This window comes from Hyalella azteca, unplaced genomic scaffold, assembly GCF_000764305.2.
Source record: "Hyalella azteca isolate HAZT.00-mixed unplaced genomic scaffold, Hazt_2.0.2 contig2509, whole genome shotgun sequence".
Lineage (NCBI taxonomy): Eukaryota > Metazoa > Arthropoda > Malacostraca > Amphipoda > Hyalellidae > Hyalella > Hyalella azteca.
The window spans coordinates 49,366-77,221 of NW_025932782.1; the positions used below are offsets into that span (position 1 = coordinate 49,366).

The 27,856-nt window shown below is 39.4% G+C and overlaps 1 protein-coding gene across 1 annotated transcript; it reads left to right on the forward strand.

Moving 5' to 3' along the window:
- Positions 1 to 2,317: 2,317 nt before the first annotated feature.
- On the forward strand, positions 2,318 to 27,644 carry LOC108665799 (sodium-dependent proline transporter). Its single transcript, XM_047885602.1, has 14 exons — positions 2,318 to 2,330; positions 3,136 to 3,317; positions 6,696 to 6,830; positions 8,956 to 9,065; positions 10,248 to 10,387; positions 11,921 to 12,149; positions 13,173 to 13,319; positions 13,705 to 13,840; positions 14,969 to 15,084; positions 15,480 to 15,608; positions 16,592 to 16,701; positions 19,170 to 19,260; positions 20,380 to 20,544; positions 26,563 to 27,644. Exons 2-14 carry the CDS (start codon positions 3,137 to 3,139, stop codon positions 26,713 to 26,715), a joined length of 1,842 nt encoding a protein of 613 aa, XP_047741558.1. The 5' UTR covers positions 2,318 to 2,330; position 3,136; the 3' UTR covers positions 26,716 to 27,644.
- Positions 27,645 to 27,856: the final 212 nt, after the last annotated feature.

Below are 27,856 nucleotides of genomic sequence, written 5' to 3' on the forward strand. Positions count from 1 at the left end.
TGGTAGACAATTCCTGCAATTCTAATCCCGTCATTTACATAAACCATAATCCCATTAATAATAATTAATATTAATAAAGCTTATGTATTCTCATTAAATATTGCCTCATTTAAACCCACATTTTATATAGAAGATTCGCATTTTGGACTCGCATTTACTCTCCTCGACTCGCATTTTACTCTCGTTTCAAAATATGGGAAAACTAGTTTGCGTCTTTTCAACTTTATTTATATTCACCAATTATAAAATCATGTTTCAATTTTTGATCTAATCATTTCCTCCCTTCCTTCCAATCCTTTCCTATTATCTCACTAGGAATGAAATTTTCAGGTCCCGGAGAAATCCAGATATTAATATCCTGATATGCGCTCGTGTAGCCATGTAGTGTCAGGCTTCAAACACACACTCCCTATAAACTTCAAGGAATTTATTAATACAAGGTTAGGAAGTAAGTAAGAGATCGAACAAACTGTAACTGTAATCATCACAGGCGAAAACTGTGTGGAGCTTGATCAGGTAATGGCCTTTTCAATGCATGAAACGCGTGCTTAAAAACATATTATGATCAGGAGAATTCTATACAAAATTTCAAAAATTATCAGTACCTAAAAAATCTTAGTTTACTCGACAAAAATTTTGCATCAATCCACAAAGTGAAATGTGATTTATTTTAGGAAAAGAGCAGCTATTTCTACTGGAGTATTTTGAATAAAAGGCAGTAAAAATGTAGTTACCTTTAGACTGAATGATATGTGGAAAGTCAGCCAATTGGACATGATGGTTACTGGGGTGTTTCTGGGAAATAGCAACTAAGAAATGCACTCAAGCACTTGCATCATTAGTCTGCTTAAATCTCATGTTTACCTAAAATTTGAAAGCAAGGAAACGATAAGTAAGTTCCCAATGTATCCATTGACAACGTTTTGTAGACCAGCTCCATCATCAGTTCAATACATTTTATAGAATATAAGTGAAATCATCAGTAAAATTATAAATCTACACAAAAGAAATTAAAACCTGAGTTACGAGAAAGCGACATGGGAACATAAAACCTATCTATTTCAAGAGAATAAGAACTATACGCATTATTAAAACAAGGATTACGTTTCGAAAATTATTAAATCCGAACAGATGTGGAACCGATTATCTTGAAATCGCTCTCAGATATAGTCACGTCAGTGTTCAGCATGAAGGCGCACAGCTGAATGAGAAAGCTTCAGGTTAAGAAAGTGGCAGATTCGAACGAAAACTGTTTTCAGAAACTCGAAAGTTACGCAACGTAATTCCAACGAAAAAAGTTACGCAACGTAACTCCAACGAAAGAAGTTACGTGACGTAATTCCAACGTAGGCTGATGCGCATCTCGTACAATTGTTTTCATAAACCAGAGAAAAGGCCGCAGCCGAGCTGAGACAACATCCCCATGACAGAAGAAGGAACCAATTTTGAAATTATTCGCCAGCAAAATATGCAAGCTAACACTCGGAAAATATTCCGGACATTAATTTTTCACGATTTTGGACACTTTTTAGACGATTTATCAAATTAGAGTAGAGTACAATGAAAAGTATTCCCATTATTAAAGCTTAAATAAAATATTATTTTTGTTTCATAGTTTTCATTTTGAGCTATTCCAGTTGTTACATTACTATTCACCTAGTCATTTTAATTAAACATTTGATCCTAGTGTTGCATCTTTACTGATGATGCTGTAAAGTAGGCTAACGATGAATGATGAAGTTTTTTTAATCAGTAAGTTAAAGGGTCTGTTAATAATGAATGATAAATTTTAGTTTAATTAAAAATAAGTTCGTTTATCTGCCTGCGAAGAATTTTACTGAGAAATAATCTCAATAATTCACTTAGTGTCATCTCATGATACTCAAAAAAAAAGTTCCATAACGATCACCTTACGAGGCTTTGAGTAAACAACAATTTTGTTCTTAATATTTTTGAAAATAATACCGAAAATCATGGGTGACGTCTGTTTTCCCTTAATAACCCAACAATGCCTTAAATTACCGATGATAACGTTCCATATGGGAATACCAAGAATGTGTTTTCAGCGCATTTTCTCATTTATTTTCGCTATTGTGCTCGTCATGTCCGTCCGTCCGTCTGTCCGTCCATCCATCCGTCCGTGACCACGTTTTCGTCGACGGGAAAATGCGCTCTCTGTCACTCACTGCAGTGAGAACTGAGTTATATTTTTTTTAATGGGCGATAGGCTTACAAATTATTTTAGTTTGATGGTTGACGCATATATACCCGCACCTCAGCTGGAGGCTGGTGCTCCCTTGTTAGTCTGTCACTGACGGTCCTGAAGAAAGGTGTGTGATGCAATTTTTTCCTGCTAGCCTCGTTCGTATACTAAGGTTCTTAACAGGCTTTGTACTAATAAAAGAATCACTTTGCTGAATGATAATTGAAAATGCTGCCATATCTCCTCAGTGTTGGTGGCAGCAATTAACACCAAAATATAGAGAAACATTTGAATTTTCTGTTGTCTCGTGGCGTATGTAATTCTTACCAAAATAGATAGATATAATGTTGTTACCAAAATAGATATAATGGACCCCAAAATAGAGGGGATATTGTTAATTCTGTTCATTGTTGTAGGCATCAGCGGTCACCATTAAATGATAATTCAATGTGAAACGATTATCGTAACTATACGTGCGATTGTCAGCAGCGGCTATTATCTTCTATAAAACAAAATTCCACGTCAGCACGCCACTCTTGGCCGATTCAAAATGTATCACATACCAACGAGTATTGGTGGTTACAAAAAAAAATATCACTAATATTAAACGAAGTGCATGTGACTAATAATTAATCAATGGCACTGATCGAGATCGATATATATCGGCTCGATTGTACAAGAATCTTGGTTAAAATACTTAACGGCAAAAGCGGTTACTGTTCCGATTTAATACTGCATATCATAAACTATTCGATCATATCATAAACTATATCATAAACTATTCATAAACCATAATTTGAGGCTTCAACTCACAACCTTAAATCAGGACCCAAACACACATCCGAAATAAGACCTTAACATACACAAACACCATTTAACGTAGCACCCTTAACGCTCGATCCTAATTCAGTACCCAATTTTTGCCACCGTAGCATGAACACGGAGGAACAAAGACATGATCCCCTCAAGAAGACCCACACTGGCAGCCCCAGCTACCAGGACACCAGGGGGCACTGGGGAAGTAGGATGGAGTTCCTACTTGCCTGTCTCGGCTTCTCGGTGGGCTTGGGGAACTTGTGGCGGTTCCCCTACCTGGCGTATGAAAATGGAGGAGGTGGGTGGCTGCATTACTGAATTCCCTAAAATTATGTTTTGTTGAAAGAGATTTATAAATATTATAAATTCGGTGCGGATCGGCCAGACGGACACTGAACCGGCCGAAACTTGTGGCGGTTCCCCTGCCTGGCGTATGAAGATGGAAGAGGTGGGTGGCTACATTGACGAGTTCCGCGGTGTATCATTTGAACCGATGCGTCTTCATCTATATATTTGATACATATAAGGTTCGTTAAAGACCAGAGAATATTTGTCATTATACAGGGTGAACCAGAATTAACTGACCCTTTTAATTTATTAATAAATAAAAAACTAAGAACGTTATGAAGTTGAAACTTGTTTTATTTAAAAGAAGCACATTTTTATGGTAATATTGTATCCTAGTTTTTAGGATACAATAACTAACTAGGATACAATATTACATACAATATTTTAACTAATACAATAATAAAATATTGTAAAAGGATACAATATTTTAACTAGGATACAATATTACCGTAAAAGGGTTCTTTTAAATAAAACAAGTATTAACTTCATAACGTTGTTAGTTTTTTATTTATTAACAAATTAAAAGGGTCAGTTAATTCTGGTTCACCCTGTATTATCAATTCGTCTTCGGTGTGATTAGAAAGTTCGAATATTAGGTTTTCAATTGACATTTTATTATAATTTAATTTACGACGTTTCGAATACTCAATTTTCATTATCAAGTAGGAGAAGAGTTTTGCAACGCTTAAAATTGAAATATCGGAATGACAAAAGTAATTACATATGGTAATTACACAGCCTAAACATGTAAACCTAAAACAGCCTAAAATTTAAACCTAATATTACTCAGAGAACAATTACAACGTCCTGGCAAATCCTGTGGTTTCCAAATTTATAGCAGGAGACTCATCCTTGATGATGAGAGCCTCTGTTATCGCCAGTCTTGTAGCGACGAAGCCTGCTGCAGGCTTCCAATGTCGCTCGAGTGATGGTTTCGTTGTGAACTTTTCTCATATGGTTCTTTGGCCCCTATATTTTAGATGACATGTGAGGCGGCGGCTTAAGGTCGTACTAGTTAAACCGATGTAATTTATATTCTGGTGAAGTCTACAATTTTCCTTATTGCAGGAAAATTTGTAAATAATATCGGTTACTTGTTGTGGTCCCGATTTTTTGTACTGATTATTTTTCATGACTAAAATCTTCAGTTTTTTTCTTTTGTAGTATATCAAAAGTCTGATTCGGTCAGTTACTCGTGTGCTTCTAATGTTATTCTGCACAATTGAATTAAAGACTGGCTCGTCTGTCTTATAGCCGATGTTGATCGGATTTGGTTTGGATCGGGCAGGGTGGCCCAGTGGTTACAGTTCAAAGTACCGTGCATGATTGGAGCAGAGAGGTGCGGGTTCGATCCCAGCTCTGTGCGCCAGTTTCTGGTCAGAAACGGCGAGGAGGCCGGGCGGTTAAGCACAGCAGAATTGTAGCAGTGAGTTGCGAGTTCGATACCGCAACAAGCTGTGGATGTTCTGCGATGTTAAGAGTCGGCGACAGGCCTACGGCCTACTAAACGCTCAAACCGCTATTATATTATTATTATAATAAATAGTCGTGGTGCTTCCACTGGATGTTGGATCATTGTTAAGTCAGTTTTGACGTGGTCGATAATTGGAAATTTCTGAGTCGATATTTTTGTTCGCGTAGCCGTAATTTACCATAACTATGTCATTCCAAAATTTCAGTTTTATGCGTTGCAAATTCTTCTCCGACTTGATAATGAATGTTGAACATTCGAAACATTTTAAATTAAATTATAATAATATGTTCTTTGAAAACCTAAAATTCGAATTATAACTAATTCTACCTAGTTTCTGACTCGCTGAATTGAGAAAAACAATAAGAAAATTGCTTGTGAGGGAAATATGAAATTAAACGAGATGTAAAATAAAATCTTGCATTAAGCCTATATGTTACCGTATTTCAACTGATTGGAGTCAATTGATTATAATTCGGACGCCTTTTATGATATCAGTCTTCTGATCTTTAATAATTAGTGTTTCCTTATTTTTTAGCATATCAGCTGTGTCAATCTTACTACGAAGTCAAGACCACTTGTGTTTAAATTAAACAGGTACTTTTTTAGCCAGGTTACTTCAATCGCAATTTAATCAATAGGATAAAGTGAAGAAAACACCACGTTGATTCGCAATATCTTCATCGAAAACGTTTCGGAGGCCATCTTGATCATCGGTTCAACAATTAATAGCATACGAAAATTCAATATTCAAAGAAATAAATTAACTTAGCCATTTGTGCCATTTTAATATGTTATGTGATATTTTATATAATTTATGTTTGATTATTGATATCATATTGATATTTGATATATTAAATGTGACATTATGATGAAATTCCATACGGCTGTAAACGCCCATTGTTCCGAGCGAGCCGTTCATATGTTCACGCTCTTACATGAAATTTCAGATCCAGAATTTTTTTCACTTTACTGTCATCTTTTATACTGAAACGACGAGAAAAGGAAAATTTATTACATTCAGGCAAATAATTTAATATCAAGCAAAGACAAATTTCACTGTGGATAATTTTTGGATATAACTATCTATATGTACTAACACAATGCGACACAAACGTCCAGCCTTTGACTCGCATATTTATGATTTCAGTCGATGGCATCATGACGCAGAAGACAGCGTGATTACGGACTAGTCTGGATTAGAGAATTTTAAGTTGTCGTGTCCTACTCCTTATTTATTTCCAACCTTTCTTCTTGGTCTTGATGTAGTAATTTCAACTTTCAACCTAAACTGTAATCATCGATATAAGGGGGTGGCGTCGACAGGATTTATAGTTATTATCAAGAAAATAACGAACACCACGATTGTTTCTAAACACTCACTGTTTGTCCGACTCTCTCTAACGCCGCCGCGTGACTGCCCGCGGTGGCCCGCTCGCTCCTGTTAAATACTCCCCCGGTCCCGCGCATGCGTGCTAGGCGGCTCGAGCTCCACCCCTTAATTCAAACTCCGCATCTAAACCCCCAAATCCCCCTATTCTTATCTTATTTATTCCTATTCCTAATCAAGCGTACCAACTTGAGGTACTAAGCTAAATGGTAATAATGGTTTGGGTACTAATAATGGTAATAAGCCCATATGTACACTCCACTCCAAATTTATACCCGAACATAAGCACACTAGAGAAGCACACCATGAAGTCTAGTTGTCACGAAAAATGCTGAGTTATTCCTGGCCTCACTTCCTTTTGACGGACAGATAGTAACAGCTAGATTGCAAATACTGTAGTAAAAAAATCATACGACGTATATAGTTTTATTTCGCAAAAGAAGCTTCTACTGAGGCCTCTTTTCCAGCGGCGTTCCTGTTGCCGTACCTGCTGCTGCTGGTGATCGTAGGTCGTCCCCTCTACCTGACGGAGGTGGCACTCGGGCAGTACAGTCAGCTGGGACCCCTGCACACCTACAGGAAACTCACACCTCTCATGGCGGGTATGTGGGGCCTGGTAAGAAATCTATTCAAAACAATCGTATTTATCGGTACGGTCACATTGGTACAGCCGTGAAAATCGTCCAGTTTTGAATGAATCCATAGAATCAATACATCGCTCAACCGCACTTGGCTGTGAAACGAATCTCTTTCCGGAAGACTTAGGCGGGGTTCACATCATGCTGTCGGGCACGTACAAGGCATATGTCAGTCACGGTCCAATATCTTTAATGCATTTCCATAGAAGCATTCACAACATGGGCAGGGCATGTGTCTTGCACGGCTGGTGTGAATGCAACTATCTATGATCAGTCAGTCTTCTTGAACTTATCAGATAGAAGCTCTTACGAGTTCCAAGATGAAGAAGCGATGAAGCTGTTATTTGTCGCTGTCTTGCGTCCGAACCTAGAGTTTATAAACGCTCTGTGAGAGAGTTTTCAAAGAGGTGCAACAAGGATAATTCCTTGTTTCTTCGTTTTACGAAGTAAATTGAAGATTATGTAGCCACCAGCCTCTGTTATTGAAGTTTGCGCGATGACCTCATTGAAGTATACAAGTATACTCATGGTTTATACAAGGTCCCAGAAGGATTGTGGGTACCTCATTGAAGTATACAAGTATACTCATGGTTTATACAAGGCCCCAAAAGTGTTACTAGAATTTGAAACAAGAACCAACAACGGCTATAAACGAAAAAACTGCGTTGCAACTTATCCACGCGACAACATTTCTTTTCGCTTCGAGTCACCGACATGTGGATGGCAGACTCTCCGAGTACATCGTTGGCGCTCCGTGTATAAACGCGTTCAAGAACAGACTAGATAAAGCTTTGGAAAAATATATGTTCAGACTTGAAATGTCTAGCACCATATCGAACCCGATGGAAGTCTAGTAACTATTTCAAACTACCGTCAGTTTTGAAAATATCCGGTCAACGGACATGTTTATAGATCTCCTGTGAACACGGCACTAAAAGTATAAGAATCGGCGACAGGACACACCAGGCCTTTTCTTCAGCGCCGACATCACTATGACATGATATGATATGATATAAAACGTTATGGTATGATATTGAAACGCATTAAAGAATATTGGACTGGACCGTGCATGGCGGTGGCAAATGCCTGTCGCGTGCCCGGCAGTGTGGTGTGAATCCGACCTTACCATAGTCGTCTGTGTTATACTTATACAGTACAGTGATATCACAGTACGATTGACATCAGTACAAATTTAATTTATTACTTCGAAGTAAGATTTTAGGTAAAATAATGCTAAGAATAACAATGCATTATTAGTTAGTTTCATCGAGGTTATTCAAGAACTGAACCAAAATACTGATGGTCACCGTACATCGATTTTGATTTTTACAGTTTTTATCAACGTAAAGGCTCCTTTTTCATTGCTTTACGAAATTTATTTATGTCCTCGTGCCAAATACCGTGTCCACCTGTCCCTTTTTTATTAGATATTAAGCACCTTTTATATGAAAAACATAATAGTACTCAGGTAACCATAATCTTTTTGTGGTATAATCCTGACCATTTCTATTTTAGCCCAAGTTTGAATTCAGGGAAACTGTAACAAATATCGTGTTTTTGCGCCTCAGTTAATGTAGAAATGAAGCTCTTTATTTTGCAATATAACGCGAAATAACGTTAACGGGACTTCTAATTACTAAAGAAGAACCGTGTATACGCTTGATAACCATGCTCATGAAATTGCTTGTGGTGAGAAATCAATACAATTGAACAAATTATTTGTTTTTGGATTTCAGAAGCTAAGTCCATTAATAACTTCAAATTATGCTAAAAAATTTTTGTTCCGACTAGAACATGAAATGTATAAACTCCGGCATCAAAATTCGATATCAACCACTTCATTTTGCGGAGTCACTTCAATAAAAGATTCAGCGCCTTCCTTATTCTTTAATTTTCACCTGTACCAAAATTCAATAATTTAGACAATTGATTACTTAAACTTCTCAAAAAATTTCATGAAATGGAATTCCAATCTAAAACTTCAATTCATAAATCAAATATTTTGCTAATAATTCCAAAAATGATAGTAATATAATTAGAAGGATATTTTTCTCAAATAATATATATGACTGAATTCGAAACCAACCAGGTCTAGGATACCTGCAGCTCCTCTCAGAACTCACTTCCTCCTCGTACATGATCATCCTGGGCTACTCCCTGCACTACCTCTTCACCAGCCTCACTCACATCGGACATACCGTGCGTATACTATCAGAAAACCGTGTTAAAAATAACGATAATAATAATATGGGAACAGCTGAGAAATGTTTCCTATTTAAATGCCCATAAAAGGTAATGAGCTTAACATGCGGAATATATAATACTTGTAGAGAACTAGAGTGCAACGAATATATAACAGAGATCAGTACTAGAAGTATATTATATAAGTACATCGTAAATTTTTATTGTAGTAGCCATGGACAAAACTGATTACTGCTTGTCACTAAAATTGAACATAACAACAATAATAAAAAATTACGCTCATTCTAAACCAAATAAAACCAAGCATAGTAGCATGTACCTCAAAAATAAAAAATTTAGACTTTTCCGATATTTTGGCTTATTTTAAAGGTCCAAGAACTGCGCATTTAAAGAGCCCAAAAAAATTTTTGTGCGTTCATTTGTTCATTCACGACAGCTTTTGAAGCGAAAATATAAAAACCTATACCTTCACTGATCACAAATTTCAGCTTTTAACTCTCTTGAAAACTTGTAATTTTTATCTTAAAAATCTATCTCCTCCTATTATTTTCAAGCTATAGTATTGAGAGATATACCATTCGAATCGCAAAGACGTGATCTAGCGATTATCCGGTCACTTTTTCTGATTTCTTTTTTGTTTGGATTATATATTGAAAAAAATCGGGAGGAGGAGGGGACAAAATAAAAAAAAAAAAAACAGAAAAATCACAAAAAAGTTTTAAAAATGGAAAAAGTGATCATATGATCGCTAGATATGGTCTTTACGAATCGAATGATATGTTTCTCGATGTTGTAGCACGTCAGTTCAATGAGGAGATACACCAGTAACCTCCTTTTTCAAAGTACCCTCCATTTTGCAATTTTCTATAAATTTCACGTTTTTTTTTAATTTTTTTCGAAAAATTTGCACGAACAAAAGTCTCAGATTTCTGTTTTACATAGTTGTACCAAGTTCCAAAGTGATCTGTCCATATATAAAAAGTTTTTTATCCAGACGCTCCCGTTAAACTTCATTAGATTTCCAACAAATAAGCAAATGCAATTACGCAAATCATTCTTGAATTCATAAATACTGCGACTAAGTCAATAATTCATCAAGTGGTCTTCGTAAATGTGTGCTAAATAAGTTAAAGTAAGGAATGCGTTGTATATAAGTTTGTATCCATTTTCTCCCTCAAGTTGCCTTGGTCTAAGTGTGACCCCGCATGGGCGAAGGAACCATGTCACGTGATAGGGGTGACTACATCTTCATGCCGCGGCGCTAACAACACAGAAGCTTGCGCCTTTTCCGACCAATCTTCATCTACGCAATACTGGAGGTGAGACTGAATGCTTACATTTTAACCATCTCTTTCCAGCCAGAGAAGATTAATTCGCATATTATTCTGGTTGCATTAGAACTAAATTTACATCAGGATCGATTATTTAATCATTCTAAACTATAAATCCAAAATCTGCTGGTAGCTATTCAGTCATTGAGATGATGGATTAGCCGATTGGGGTCATTTCTTTCATGAGTGATGAGCTTGTATATGAAGTATGGTTGTAACAATGAGACTATATGAAATTCATTTATATTGGAATGAAAAGTTATGACTTAATTAAGTTCCATGCCCATTCATACGGATAAAACTTTGAGCCACTTCACATAGAATAATGTAAATGTGTCGAACGATGACCCACTCAAGTCCTTTTCATTGGGGGCATGATCGAAACTTAGGGAAAATTCCACACTCATGCATCTGATGTTAATCAATAAATTTTCACAACTGTCTAACTCTTATCTCTAGTACGGCTCTATATCTCATGTGTTAATACACGGGGTTCCAGAAGGCAAGAAAGGATGATTTGAGTGTCACGCCATGTGAAGTGGACATACATACCTAACTTTAAAGGGTATAGTGTGGGGGTATCTCCGCGTCTACAATTCAATAACAATGGACATTTTCACGATAGTACATCGTGTGTTCGTGTACCAAACGTTCATTGGAAGAAGCCGTTCTATCATTAATAAATAGACGTTTTGAAAATCATTTAAATATTGGCCGTCATGATCATGTTCTGATGTTTAAACCAATAACGAAGTGGTTGAATAACTTGAACAAAATAGCTCTGTACGACCCGCAACCACACGAGAGGTGGTTGAACAGTACAGGCTCCCGTAAACATCAAATTTACGTCGAGCAATTAGAGCAAGCCCTCGACGTTCAGCCATTCAGCTTGCTCGTGGTTCCCACATAATGGACCGATCAGTCCGCCGGGTTTTACATCGCACCCGAGGTAACATAAGCTTATAGCTGCCCAAAAATTACTGCCAAACGACTAAGGAAGACGAATAAGGATTGCATAAACAATGTAGGGTACTTTAATGGAGAATATTATTATTGTTACAAGTGACAGAGCTCTCTTTCATTTCGACAACATTCCCTTTCAAATCCACAATAACTCCTGAACAACTGAAATGGCGTCTCTTGACGAGCAGACACCTCCATCCATTTTACCCTTCACTCCTCTGCCTGGTTATTCCTAAACTCTTTATCCGCAACTCATAATTATGCTTACGTCACGTGGCGTAACACTCAAACCATCCATACCTTACTGCCAGACTCTGTACTAATCACTCTAATATAACTCTCTTATCTCCGTAAAGCAATCACATATGCCGCAATCATTCATGTGGCTCTTCCATCTTTCTGCCCTGAATGCAGAATATAAATTTTAGGCTACTAATTGTTTGTACCTGTGTTCTAGGTTTTGAACTGACGATGGAGCTGGACTCCGAAACGTTTTCGCTTATAAGAAATGGTGAACTTTTTGGCTATTTTCTTTACTTTTAAATTCCTGGAATACAGACACGAGGTGTTGCGATTAGACTCGGAAGGCCTCGTGAACTTCGGAGAGTTGGGAGGCCTGATCCCCTCTCTTGTGTTGTGCCTCTTCGTGGGGTGGGTGATTACGTGCCTCTGCCTCATTAAGGGCATAAAGACTACGGGCAAAGTCGTCTACTTCACAGCAACCTTCCCCTTCTTCGTGCTACTTGTCCTCGTGGTTGCTGGAGCCTTGCTTCCAGGAGCATCGAAAGTCAGTGAATTTTTCCTGAAAGCACAAAAGTTTTTTATTCAGCACTATTTTCATTCCCTTCTGACCTTCGCGATGATTTTGTGCTTCAAACATCTTACAGTACGGCACCAAAAATCCCTGAAAGGTGAGGTCCAATACTCAGGAGCGGAATACATAGATAACGAAATATATACAACATGATAATTCATGTTCTTTAACTTAATTTAGTTTTACAGAAATGGGAGCGCGGCCGTGAGTAACAAAATTGACTCGTAAACAGGCCCTGGGCCTAACGCCAACCATTAGCATGCAATATCTAACAGTAAATCCGCTTTGCACAACACAGCCACTGCTTCACAGCGCCGGAGCACAACTGGCCGGAGCGCAACAGGCCCTACCGCAACAGGCGGCGCAGGTTAGGTTAGGTTAGGTTAAGTTACGTTAGGAGTAGCAGTTTCGGTAGGGCCTGCTGCGCTCCGGCCTGTATGCGCTTCGGCCTGTGACTGAATGGCGCTGTTGTGGTGGGGGTTTTGTGTCAAAAGCCGTGAAGATGCTCGGCTGCGTTACGCTCGGGAAGGTATATGAATCGCACTGTGGACTTGGGCTATGCTGACCTCTAGCTATCCACCCGCGTCAGTTAGCTTTTTCGAGGAATTTGACCGAATTTTCGACACTAGTTCACTTTCGGCCAGTTTTTTCAAATCACGCTGTGTAGTGTTAATGAAGTAACAGTGGAATACTTTGATAAATAGTATTCACAATTCTACTTCAACCAGCGCCAAATTCATCTCTGTACTCTGTAACTAACTAATTTCATCACAAAATTTCTGATTTAACGTCTAGTTTTTAAAGTGACAAAATATTATAAAGGTTGTGAATTTTAGCTGTCGGATCTTTTTATCCCATCGAAACTTTTCGTGATGTCTGTTGATAGGGTCTCTTGTATCTGTTGGCAGGGTCTCATGTATCTGTTGACGGGGTCTCTTGTACCTGTTGACAGGGGCTCATGTATCTATTGACAGGGTCTCTTGTATCTGTTGACAGGGGCTCGTGTATCTGTTCGTGCCCAAGTGGGAGAAGCTACTGGATGTGAACGTGTGGAGGAAGGCACTAGAGCAAGTGGTCTATTCGCTCTCCATAGGTGGAGGCGGATTGGTTACTTTCGGCTCTTACAACGATTTCAACACAAAGGTGACATTTTTAAAACTTTTTCTCGGACATGTTACAGCAATCAGTGACAGATTTTTATTTTTCAACCACCTTGGCCACGGTTCTCCATGAATGTAACTCATGAATGCACTAACGTTTTACGTTCTTGAAAGTATTTCTATACATTAATAAGTAACGAGGCACATAGTCTGGGTGTAATGGGTGTAACTTCTGAAGTTAGTTTGAATACGAAACATTGGACATGCAAGCGTCATAATACTTGAAGTTTCATTTAATTGATACAATATCTTCATTCCAGAATCTTTTCTGTATGAGCAAATGGGGTCTCCAATTTGGCTTGATATACGCCACTTGTTTCAGGCATTTTTTGCTTACTCATTTCTATTTACCGCTAGTTTTCTTTCAGGTGCACATAGACGTCTTGATTTTATCGGTCTTGGATCTGATCGCGTCGCTGATGTGTGCCGTGACAATCTTCTCTGTGATGGGCGCCATGGCCTATGAGCTGGGCATCGAAGACGTCAGTAAAGTCGTCGCGTCTGGTGAGTGGTGACATCGATAACCTAAGCAAAATTGTAGTTCGATATTTTTGCACGCCGCTGGGTGGCCTGGGGGCGGGCTGGAGAGGACAGGGAGATGAGGTAGATTGGACAATGAGGGAAAGAAAAGCAAAAAGACCGCAGGTTGAACACTGAACAGGGCTTTTCAAAAGCGAGGAAATAGGAGGGTCCGCGATTAAGGACTGATTGTGGAAGAGATACCGTGTGGAATGTATGGGATCTTTATGCTCCGGTGCTCGGAGATGACCTCGTCTGAACTAGCAGCTTGCAAGGTTACAAACCCGACCGCAGCTGAGTTAGTTTAATTAATACTTTGAGTGCGCCATGACCAACCAGGGTTGCCAGATTGCCTAAAAAACGGCCAAGTCCACGGACAGAAAACGCCTATAATTCAATATATACAAGTAAATTTGTAGGTTCCAGTGTAAAAATTAAATTTTCATTTGTTTGTACTTTTTAAAATTTAATAAAGAAGTACCGTCATCATAAGTTTTATGCCGGACAACGCAATTAAAAAAATTGAATCATTGACTCAGTCCGGAAAAAAGACCCTGCAACCCACCGGTGGGTCGTGTCGCACTCAACGTGCATGTTAAAGCGGTAGAGGTGAGAACATGCGACTTCCTTAAAAGTTCTCGGAGGTGTGGAGGCAGCCATGGCTCTGTTGTTATTGTTGATGTTGCTGTAGTTAGGAAGAAGATACTCCTGCGATTTGCTTCCGCTTGGGAGACAGCAGGCAAGCTGGCGTGCACCAGGAAATGAGCCACTATGAGACCAAAGCGGGATCGCAAGGTAGATTTCTCAGGTGCGTCACAACGAGTGCGTCAGCATAGTCGTCGCGTCTTGCAAAAGGAAGCTATGACAACGTCAGCAGAATTATCACGACCCGATGGTAATGCCATGCACAACGTCAGAAAAAACGTCGCGTTGGTGAGTGATGGCGTCGATGACGTGAGCAGAGTCGTCGCCTCCGGTGAGTGGTGACATTTATGACGTTTATAATGCCGTTTTATTATCGTGTACCACGATGACCATTGATTTAAATCGTCACGGGATAATTCTCATTGGTGACCATTCATACACTGCATCACATATCCATGTTCCCCGAAGGTCCGGGCTTGGCATTCGTCGCGTACCCTGAGGCGATCGCCCGTACCTTGCCAGTACCCCACGTCTGGTGCTTTCTGTTCTTCACCATGTTCTTCATTCTCGGCCTCAGCTCCTTGGTACATATAATTTGTTTTATATGCATTGTTTGTAAAGTGCATTGCCTGGAACGTACTTCGCTTGATATGTGCATTTCGTGATGATAAGCAGTTTTATATTTTCGTGCATTTACTGATAACTACATTGCTCAGTATTGCTACTTTTACATTTATATGCTAATGCATGGTATTACTACTAGCTATTCTTAGGAAGTTTATATCTACTTGGAAGTGGTATTCTAATTCGCTTTCCCATTGGTACATGCTCCTTGTGAAAAGCGCTAAATCTGGTGAAATTGCCATAGGTTGTTGCTCTCTTTCTCGCGTCCTCACCTCGGCGCATTCTCCCATTAATATGATTTCCTCTGATACCCCTTGGCACGCTAGTCGCTCTCAGGTGCCCCTATCCCCTGCAGTTCGGAGGTATGGAGCTGCTGATGACGGCGCTGCTGGACGAGTTCCCGCAGTTGAGGCGCCGCAAGCCGGTGATTGTTGTGGGTCTCTGCGTCTTTCTCTTCTGCCTCGGCCTTCCCTCCTGCACTCCGGTACTATTGCACACAATAATAATCACTATTAAGCTATGATAACTTCAATAATGAAAGTTAAATGGCGAAGAAAGTTTTGTGAAAGCGCTTTTCATTCTCCGGGAGAGTACACAAATCAAGCTAAAATGAACAATAAAATAATTTTAAAAAACTACATGCAACTTTAATTAATTTTCAGTGACGCCATCTAAATAGAATCATTTTCAAGCCAGTGCAGAAGTTGGTCAATACTTTCAATGTGTAGTGTTTTAACCAGTGCGTTGAAATGGGCTTTGACGGCATAGTAGTTGAAATGGGCATTTAGTAGCTCTTATCTGGTACCGAAACCCCACTCACAGCCGCTTCTTGTGGCCCCGATTCACAGGCGCAAGACTTTAGACGGACTTGGCCAGCTCCAATGAGATTCCTCTAATAAATTAGTTCGCCCGAATTCAAATCGTAAATAAGATAACATTCTGAATTTTTCATGGATTTCCAGTTACCCATTTGCAATCAATGCACAGTGAACGAAATATAAAAACTTTGCGTTTATATATTATAAATATATTATATTTATATATTATATATTATCTATATTATATATAAATGTTTATATATTATATTTATGTTTATATATTATAAATATATAAATGCGCATTCATTCATTGATCAACGTGTTCATGGATCAAGTAAGTTCTATACTTTAAAGATCTCTATCGGTTGTAAAACTTATCCTTGCTGATCAATATACCAGATATTTCTTGATCAGCTTCCTTGTTGAAGATTTTGTCTCCCAAAACTGGTTACAAACGGACATACCAAAATGGGGAGTGCAAATTCCTTTTATCAATAGTTACCATGAAGCCGAATTGAATAAATGAACAGGCACATACACCGTAAGTAATCAACAGGCACATACACCGTAATTTGACATATGTCAACACTAAAACACTCTGGTAGTTTAGCATTTTTGTTGACTTTTACGACATAGAATGTCTTTACAGAAAGGCCAGTACATCATCTACCTCATCGACGTCTTTAATTTCGGCATTGGCAGTTTACTGGCAGCCTTCATCACCTGCGTCACCGTCCACTGGGTGTTTGGTGTCAACAAGTGAGTCAAGGGAGAGATGTGAGTCAAAAGTGAATGAGGCGTGATATTCAATTCTGGCAGAAATAAGTCAAACGAGAGTGACGAGTCAGCTAGAGGAACAAGCATGAGTGTTGTATTAAATATAGTGAATCGAGCATGAGCGGTGAGCCAGCAAATGAATCAAATGTGAATGAAGAGTCTGAAAATTAATTAAACGTGAGTAATGAATTCAAGCACGGAACATGCGTCAGAGGCATAAGGATGCGTAACACACTCCTTAAATTTTCTATACGATTTACATGAGCACAAGTGAGGGCAGGATTCGTCGACTAGTGATCAGTGAAGGATAATTACAAGTCTATAGTTATTTTAGAGGTGTCTTAATACTGTGTGTTACCTAAAGGTATAGAATGTCAACGTCTGTACAAAAGTGATCTGTTAATAGACGGCTATCACCTACGAGCGTCAGGGCAACCTTCCGTCTTTCAAGTAGGAGCGATAAGACGCGCTAGAGTTAAAACATCACTGGAGACAAATCCCATCCTCGTTTGAATCGTATATAATGTATATGCTTATATATGTCGTGCCAAAATTGCGGGATTGCTGATCTATCTGGGGTTAGGTAAGTCAGTCAAGTTTTTTTTATATTTAAGTAAAGGAGCTTGACTGAACTTGAACTAACCTTTCCTAACTCCAACTGTCGATTTATGTTCTAACTCTAACGTCCAATTGTCTGAATAAGCAACGAAGCGCTAATTATACAGATTCAGCAAACTGGCTGCCGTTTCCATAAAATCGGCATTTCCGCAATTTCAGCAAGACATACATCTGGGCCAAAGAATCATTGCTCCTGGCAGAAGCGCGAGTAGTTAGTCAGGAAATGATTCAAGTGTAAGTTGTGCACCTGAAAGTGAACTGATTTAGAAATAGTATTTAGATCAGAGCAGTCAGCAAGGGAATGAAGCGTGAATGAGCAAGTTAATCAAGCATAAATGGGACTTATCAAGTGAATCATAAGCAGGTTCATCAAGTGGGTACAAATGTAATAAGTAAAGTGGGTGGGTGATAGTGGGTGATATGCCCGCATGTGGGTCAGTAGAATAGAATAGAAGTGTCGGCACTGAAGAAATAGGCCCATGGCCTGTTGCCGATTATTGAATTTTTCGTGACTTGATTCACACGGGATCCGGCCTTTGGAACCCGATCTTTCCATAACTGACGATTGATTGAGATAGCTGCTGGACTTATTGCCTGGTCCGTAATTTGCTAGGCATTTTAAGACTGAACATATGCTCCTGCATAGCTTCGTCTGGACTTATTGCCTGGTCCGTAATTTGCTAGGCATTTTAAGACTGAACATATGCTCCTGCATAGCTTCGTCTGCATAGTCAGTTCTTGAAGGCGTTCATACTCGGAGCGTCAACGATGCTATCAGGGCGGCTGTTAGTGGGTTATGAGTCATTAAGTGAGTGATGATCCAGGAAGTGAGTCGCGCGAACGGCGTACAATAACTGTACATATCACTGAACTTGGTATTAGATGGCAGAATTTGCTTGTTTATACGCGTGCGATTAATGACCAGCGAAATCGTTGATTTAAATCATTAGAGAGTTGAACAATTCTTCAGAAGACGTTGGTAGATCGAAAGCCATGTTTCAGGAAGTAGTTTTAGTTTATTAACGACGTTTCGAAAGCAACATACATTCATTTTCAAGTTACAAGAAGTATTAAATATTGAAATTTCGGCGAAAGTAGGTACACAATATGCGTAAATATTAAACAACTGTAAAATTTTGAACCAGAAAAATCACTCTGAAAACGATCTCAAAGTTCAGACCAATCCGGCAGTTAGAAGATATATAGCTGGAATCCAATCCGTAGAGATGAGGGGTTCAGCTAGCGTCGTTCGGTTGATGTCGGGCCACTGCTTGATGACGTGGGGCCTTCCAGCTCAATATGTGAGTGTTAGTCCAATCAGATCACCAAGCCGGTGTCTCAATAGCTACCTGCAAACTGGAGGGCAAGTGAACCACATGAGACAAGCTCAGAACCAGACCGTCACTCTGCTGGAGGAACCCATCAGCAACGTCATCAAGTAGTGACTCGACATCAACCGACCGACGATAGCTGAACCCCTCATATCTACGATTGGACACCAGCTATCTATCTCCTAACTGCCGGATTGGACTGAACTTTAAGATAGTCTTCAGAGTGATTTTCTGGTTCAAAATTTTACTGTTGTATCATATTTATGCATGTTTTGTACTTATTTATTGTTTTGTACTTATTTATGCCAAAAATTATATCGCTAAACATGCATAATTTCCTCCTTTCTCAGATACGACAAAATATGAATCCTATACTTGCAAAGATGACCTTTCAAAATTTTGTGATCAATAATTGGAAAAAATGCGAATATTTTCAGATAGTGACTATATCTAGCAACAATAATATAATATCAAGTAATAATAATGCTATATTCTTATCAGTTTCAGTGACATGATCGAGTTCATGCTGGGCTTCCGTCCGTCGGTCCTCATGCGCGTTACCTGGGCCTGCATCGCTCCCGTCTTGCTGCTGGTGGGTGCCAACGATGGTAGTGGGAACCGAATAGGGGCAGTGGTGGTAGTAGTGGGTATAGTGGCGCTGGCGGTAATTGGAACATGGGTACTGGTGGGGTGGTAGTGGGTATAATTGTGGTGGCACTGGTGACAGTGAGTAAAGAGGTGCTGGTAATGTTGATAGTGGGTATAGTGGCGCTGTCACGGGTCTTTGTGGGAATGGTGGCACTGGTAGTTTTGAAAGTGGACATAGTGACACTGGCCCTGGTGGTAGTGGAATCTGAAGTAAGCGATGGTGGGAATAGAAACACCGGTAATAATTGTAATGGTAATAGTATCACTTGTTTGTGGAGTGCAGATAACATCATCATATGCTGCATCTGGTGTTTGTGAGACCTAGATTCTCATGAAGAATCGAGGTTCGGAATCAAGAACTAAGGCCTTCCTTTAAATGAAATAATAATGTTTTTGAAATACCCTACCAAAAGATTGAACACGCTAATAATGATAGAAATAAACAAATTTGACTCGCGAAAATAATCAATATTACCGTCACGATACACTACAATTGCATATTATCAGCCCTCTAGAAATACACCTCCATGACAAGATCATCAGTCTCAATACTGATTAAAACTCACTGCCAGTTGAGTTTATATCAAGGGTAATTGAAAGCAAAAACATCAAAACTGAAACATCCAAAAACCCAATGCGTTGCCACTTATAAATCATATGTACAGATATAGATTGAATCAGTTTCCTCTATAGCTACACTTCCAGCTAACGTTATCCAAGTTCCACCTGCCGCAGATTGTTCCTTGATAACCTCAGCCCCTGCCGCTGATGGTTCCTTGATAACCTCAGCCCCTGCCGCTGATGGTTCCTTGATAACCTCAGCCCCTGCCGCAGATGGTTCCTTGATAACCTCAACCCCTGCCGCAGATGGTTCCTTGATAACCTCAGCCCCTGCCGCAGATGGTTCCTTGATAACCTCAGCCCCTGCCGCTGATGGTTCCTTGATAACCTCAGCCCCTGCCGCAGATGGTTCCTTGATAACCTCAGCCCCTGCCGAAGATGGTTCCTTGATAACCTCAGCCCCTGCCGCAGATGGTTCCTTGATAACCTCAGCCCCCCGCAGGCGGTGTTCGTGGGTTCCTTGCTGCAGTGGAGCTGGCCGCTGTACGCGGGCGTCGTCCAATATCCTGTGTGGGCGCTGCTGCTGGGCGCCGCCATGCCCCTCGTCACCCTCGCCCCTCTCGTCGTCGTCGCCCTTGTGCACGTCATCAAGCTCGTCAGGCGCGGGGTGAGCGTTAGAATGGGTTCTTTGAATGAGGGCCATGACTTGAATAGTTAAAATGGCTTTACTAGGTTAGGGTTATGACGAGGAAAAAGTGGTTAAAGTTCAGAGCACCAGGATTGGAGCAGAGTCGTGCGGGTTCGATCCCAGCTCTGTGCGCCAGTTTCTGGTTAGAATCGGCAAGGAGGCCGGGCGGTTAAGCAAAGTAATTTGGAAGCAGTGAGTTGCGAGTTCGAGCCCGCAACAAACTGTGGATGTTCTGCAATGTTAAGAATCGGCATCAGGTCTACGGCCTAATAAACGCTGAAACCGCTACATATTCACTAAAATAGGGGTTTTGACTGGCATGACTTCACGAGAACGATGTCATGACTATAGTTGAGGTGATGACTGGAACAGCTGTAATGGAATAGGGTTCAGGATCTGAAGCCTAGGTGTAATTGATGGAAAAAGTGGGACGCGGAGAGAAATCTGGGCGAAAGATCGAGCATGTATGCTGCTAGTTCGATGGTTTTTTAATTTCTTCTATCTTTTGCTTCTCCAACATTTAAATTGCGTTATGTTCAATCTCAGACTTTCGCTTCACATTGAATGACAAATGTTGTACTCGTCTGGTATCATTGACCAAATTTAAGTGTTCTCACAGAGAGATGCATGCACCTCTTAGGTAAGTTTTTTATGAAGTTTTTTCCGTGATCGAGATAAGGAGCCAAAGGTTCACAAAGATTAACAAGGATGATTCAGCTTGAAATTCATTGAAATGCTAATCAAATGCCAATTAAACATCCTGTTGTGATTTCTGTCCGGCATCGTAACACCTACGTAAATGCCAATATTAATCTTTCCCCGTAGACGTTCCAACATATGATTAATCATCGGAAAATCTACCGCCGAACGACTTTATAGATGCCTTGAGACTTATTAATTATGATAAATCTACAATGCCTCAATATGCGCATAACAGAGTAAATATTTATTACGAGGAAAATATTGTAATAAACACAATAATATGCGTTTAAAAATTAATTTTTAAAGACAACACTTCTAAAGAATCCAATGATTTCGAGGTTACACATGTACAATGAATGAATTTCTAATTTTATTTTCAAATATAAAAAGTAATTAATTATTTTAATATTTAAAAATATTGTAAATTTTCAAAATTGGAGGTAGAAGTGTGGAGAAGTAGAAGTGTGTTAAGTATCGATTATAAGATTTATAGCAGACAGACAGACAAACAAACAAGAAGTAAAGTTGAAGAGAAGTGTTGTAAAAAAAACTTCAAAACTTTTTACTTCACTGCAAGTAAAAAGTGAACGAAGGAAACACAAGCAAGTATTCTGAGTCGAGAAACAGACTCTAACAAAGCGCTTAGCATGCGTACACGTAACATTTTTCGTGCCATGAAAAAAGACGCAGAAAAATGTAGGCTTGTTTATCGGAAATAATCGAAGTGTTTTAACAAAATTGTTACCTAGAAAAATTTGATTGCTAATTACCGGCTGTTCATTAGCACACGTGTAGAAGTAAGAACTGCAGGCTCAAAATTGGCAACAATCAATCATCACATCAACCATCAATTTGAACATCAATCACGGAAAAAACCATCTCAGCGCCTAGTTTAATCACAACTGCATTATGGAGCGAAGACACAGCAGATTCTGAAACAAAATAAGAGAGAATTTCTACTGGAAACTATGCATTAGTGGAACAAACCCTGATCAGTACCATTACACAATAACAAACGAACATGCACAGCCTAGAATGGACTACATGAGAAAAGTCACCTTTGAAACTATCTCGGGGCAAATTCCTCCTACGCAAGTAGCACGGCCATATACTTCACTAAAAATTAAGCATCCTGGTACTAAATTTTCAACAATCCAAGCCTGCTTGTCGCACTATTTTGTGCTTTTCAGTAAATTGAGGAGCTGAACCTCAACAATTGGACATAAAGGAGATATCTGAAATCCACCTTCTAACCCGGAAATACTGAACTCTGGCAACGATTTTCGATCAACGATTGGATAAAATAATTAGCAATTAATCAATTGAAGAACGCACGACAGAATGAAGAATAGAATTATTCGAGTTCAATCTTTTGCCTATAATGCACTCTGCATCCGCAAAAAATAAGTATTGCAAAGATTTAGTCATAAAATTTCAAAAATATAACAAATTTGACATTTATAGCGGCGGTATCAACAATACCAAGGAGTATATAGCTCGAGTTTCAGAACAGTTCGATAACTGACCGCGAAAATCTTACTTGCGAATTGAAGATCGACTCATAAACATGGAAAGCCGAAAACCAACAAGCTAAGTTCTTCGAACCCTTGGACGTGCCCAGAGGAATTGGAGGCTTGGAACCGCATGTTGTGAAGAACCTTCCATGGCGACCTAAGACGATAGTTGCGGCACTGGGGCAAGCAGCACAAGCAGTACGAATGACTGCTGCGAGTGCATGAAACAACGTTGCTGCCTAACTGAAGATTCCTGCCAATAAAGCACCTCTTTTTCGTCTCGTTCAAGTTCTGCTGAAGATGAAAGCGACATGAGTCGGTCTTGTAACGTGTGCAGTGCTGCCTCTGGAAAATTTAGATCCGAGACTAAGTCTTCAAGCAGCCGCTGTAAGAATCGAAGCTTGAAGTGCATTAGTTAAAGTGAGGATGAATCAGACGGTTGCTCGGCCTCTAGCGAAAGCTCAGTTCGTGCATGGCAGCGTTGCTCTTCTAGGAAGCCTACCTCGGAAAGGTACGAAATTTGCTCAACCAAATCTGAAACGAAGTCGTGTCCAAGCTCAACGAGAAGTAAGAGAAGTTCAGAAAGCTCAACCTGCGCTCCAACAAAAAGCGAATGCAGTTGCTTGTCCTAGACTTATTCAAGAGCATCTCCTTCTAGCAGCAAAGCATGCACTTCTGAGCCGAAGTCCAGCGTTTCGTCGGGCAACACGCAATGTAAATCTTCAAGAAGCAAATCTACATCAAAATGGGAGAGTCCATGCAACTCGACTCGGTCTGAAGATAAAAGTTCTTCGACGGTTTGCAAGTCCACTGATGACCAGGGAACTAACTCAAGCACGGGAGCCTCTTCAAATTGTAAATCAAGTTCGAAAAGTACAGTTTCCTCGAAACGCCAAAGCTAATCCTCAGCAGACTCCTGTGACAAATCAAAGAAACTGAATTCAGCATCATGTAACAGAAAAATCAGGAATAGATCAGAACGCACAAAGAATTGTAGCTCTCGGCTGCATGAGTCTACCGAGTCTGACGATACGAAGAGCGCGGTGAAGCGTAGCTCATGCTCATCAGAGACCAAAAAATCTTCAGGCTCCAGCAGAAAAGGGGTCTAGAGCGACTCGTCAGATAAACCGACTCGATCGACGACGGAAAATGGTTCGTCTCAAAGAACTGCTTTGAAATCGAGATCAGTTACGGGAACAACTTCAACATCAAGTAATTCATCGAGTAAGAGCATGGCTGGTGACACAGATTCCACCTTTTCTTCCAGCAGTCAGACTAAAGACTCGAGTTCAACGACAAGCCAGAGCTCTGGCACAGCCATTTCGACCTCAGAAGGAAGCAACTCTGAATTTAGTTCAGCAACCGCAAGCCGAGGTTCAACGGACTACTGTACGTGTACAAAAACTGCAAGCACTTGTACTCGGAGCGACTCGGAGGAATCCTCTTGCAAAGCGAGCTCATCGAGCACAACAACGTCGAAGGAGCTTGATTGTTGGTGCAGGAAGTTTAACTTCTTCACAATGAACGGCGCCACATGCGGAAGAAAGTACTGATGAGCCGGGCAGCATCGTCGTTTGAGAGTAAATTTTTGATTTCAGGAAATGTGATTTGTGAACGGATGTAGATCAAACTTAGTTTTGTTTGATCTGTAATAAAATTATGTAAAATGATTAATAAATTATTTTCCTTTTAAGGAGAATCCGAACAACAAGTGAAGTGACGTTTCTACTAATGCTTATGGAGTCTGTTTCTATTACTTTAATAATGTTAATGGTCCGATCCCGAAACTCGTCTAGACTCGATCGTCTTGGAATAGTTTCTCGATATGAACCGGGACGAGACGATAAATATCTCGGAAAAAACGAGACAACGGTTAAAAATTGTTTAAGAATAAAGTAATGTAACGGAATGATAATTGAGTACCTGAATTTTAAACTTGAGTCCCGGATGTTATGAAGCGTTATGAGTCCCGTTTTTTGGAACACTCAATTAATCGCGTAGCGTAGGAATTCGGTAAATTTAATAGCATCAGCTATATCTATTGTTGCTCGTTCACGGGTTCAATTGTGGCAGACAGTACTGCATGAGTTCCACGACTGGCCACCATTAGTTTCATGGGCCAGTAAGCTAATATAAACGAGGTCATTAATGGCTTCAAGTATTTCCTGAAGTATGGCTGGCAGTGTGTGTCTTGAGAGCTCGCATCAAGTTGATTGATAAAAAAATGCTTTTAAAAATTACTTTTTAAGGACAACACTTCTATAGAATACAGTGATTCTGAATGAAATGTTACACATTTACAATAAATTTCTAATTTAATTTCCAAATATTAAAAAATTAATTTTAACTTTTTTGATCTATGAAAAAAAGTTAAATTTTCAAAATTATTTATTGTGTAAATTGATTCATTCGTAGTCTCCGACTTTACGCAAATGTGCAAAATTTCAGATCGATTGGACAAGTAAAAGTGTGTTGAATATCGATTATAAGATTTGTTGAAGACAAAATTATTTTTAAAATTTTTTTAAATTAAAAAATAATTTTTAAAATTATATATTCTGTCCATTGATTCATGCATTGTCTCCGACTTTATGCAAGTGTGCAAAATTTCAGATCGATGGAGGGGTAGAAGTGTGTTAAATATCGATTCTAAGATTTGTAGCAGACAGACAAACAAGAAGTGAAGTTAAAGAGAAGTATTGTAAAAATGAGAGTGGAATGATGGATGTCTATTAGGGTTAAGGACTGGACATGGCGTGAGAAAAACATGGGAATGATATGTGAATGGCTGAAGGATGTACATCGACACAAACGGTCTGGTATGAAGAATCGAGGTTAAATTAGTATAAACGATGTTCACCGTCTTTCATGAAGTAACGGTTTAAAAAGTTTTTACGACTTCCTCCGTTCGACATAGAAAAGGATTTATTAAAAGGGTTGTACCGGCGTCTCGGACAAAGCTTAGTAGAACGAGTCCCGAATAATCAAGCAGCTCCGGTTACAAACTCGACCACGATGCTTGATTTTAATGTTCCTTGTAAGGATTTCATCATTTATGTTACAAAATAGCGGGTATCCAGAATGATATGGATAGTTAGTAGGACAGCGGACCGGAGTTTATCACGAGCGTGGCATTTCATGTCCTGGTAGTTGACCATAAGACTCTAGTCTCATCTGAAGTGTCAAGTGTCTCTCTTCAGAGTGCCCTTCTTTCTTAACCTATGTACTTTTTAGATATACTGCTAATTTTTTGTTGCTCATTAAATAAATAAGTGTTGAAACTACCGTGATCAATTCTCCTGAGGAATAGAAAGAAACAGCTGACCGGTGGAACCCTGTGAAGTTATGACATTCCTTATATTCGTTTTGTAGGAAGAGGCCCGCTCGTGTCAGCGTATTCTACCATCAACATTTATTGAATATTGCGCTACATCGCTACACGCAGTTGCTTTGGGGCCGCATATACAGCTACCATGCTAACATACCTTACTTCCATTTTTGTTACATGATCTATACAAACACTCCAGATAGATTTTTATGCTTACGAATTTAAATTTTTAACATTATGTCCATTGCACCATTATATTCAAATCCTTTTAAAATATATAATTGAAGTTATTTAAGTCAATCAATTTTGGTTGTCACTAACAAAACTTAGCGAAATTTTTCACAGCAGCCGCATTGATTTCTTTCATCTAGATAACATAAGCGCAAATTTCAACTATAAATAAAAACCTTCTCATGCACATCCCACTGTCATCTTATTCCTCCCTATCACCAGAGGGTACGCGACTTCCTAAAACCCCATCACAGCTGGGGCCCCGGTTGCCCCGTGGCCCGCCAGCGACTCGGTGAAGTCGTGCGGCATAGCCTAGAGGAGCTAAGACTCAACACTCGCGTCACAAAGAGCACCGTCGACATACCCGACCAGTAGTGTCCGTAGCTTCATGCCAGTGACGAGACTCCATAGATTGCTAGTCTTTGTCGAGAACATTTGTTGTCTGTAACAAGCTTTTTTTGCTCGCGTCACTTTTTCTGTACCTTATTGAAGTGCAACGATTAGGTCTTGTCGTAGGTGTGCAATTTTTTGCTTCTATTTTCGTCAACCCACTGTTTCATTGTTCATCGAAAGTTCTTATTTTAAGATGGAGTTCTTATTTTAAGATTATTATTTTAAGATGTATAATGCCGTGGAAAGGGCGTTTCATTCCTTCTCAGCTTTGCACTTGTGAACGACAGACGTTATTTGTTCATTAAAATTCAGTTACTCAACTTCAAGTTTACACTACTCATTAGCTAATTTTACTTAAACATCAGTGAAAACAGTTTATTTCTTACGCAGGCGTTTTTGACTAGCCACTGGTCTCCTCTGCTTAAAATTGACGACAGCATTAATAACGGCCACATGCCGTTCGTCGGTTGCGTGTTAGCTGCTAAAGCGCCGGGGTAGTGCCGGAAATACCAATTTGGATAGCTGTTAGTACCCAATTTTTGGGTTGAATCGTATACGAGGCGCTCTCGGTGACGGTTGTAGACATGGGATAATAAATCAGTGCGGTTTTATTGGCAATGGCCTAAATACGGCTGTCTCCTTTGTTTTGTAATCACGCCATCCATGTGGTCCGTGCGCAATTTGAGATATGCGCAGGTGAGATACAGTATGTGCGTATATGTGAGATATGCGCTAGTTACGAGTAAGTAAAAAATTTATCTTAAAAATGTATGGTTACTATATAACGAGTGAACACACATTCTTGTCCCGCGTACGTTGTCCCTTACCGATTTACCGAAACCTCGAGGTTATATCCGGCCTTTTTTTTTGCGTCTTCGTTCTAATTAATTCGCTGTTCGATGTTGATAAAATCTCGGATCATGAACAAATCTAGAATATAATTAAATTTAACTAAATGAAAATCAAGTTATTGTTAACTTTTATCATGAAACTCTGAAGACTATTTGTAAATTAGATTTTTTATCGTAAATTTCGAGTGCGAAATTTACGCACTCCGACCAATAATATGACATGAATTGAATTATTCATTACAAAGTTACATGCACATCAAGATATTTAAGTG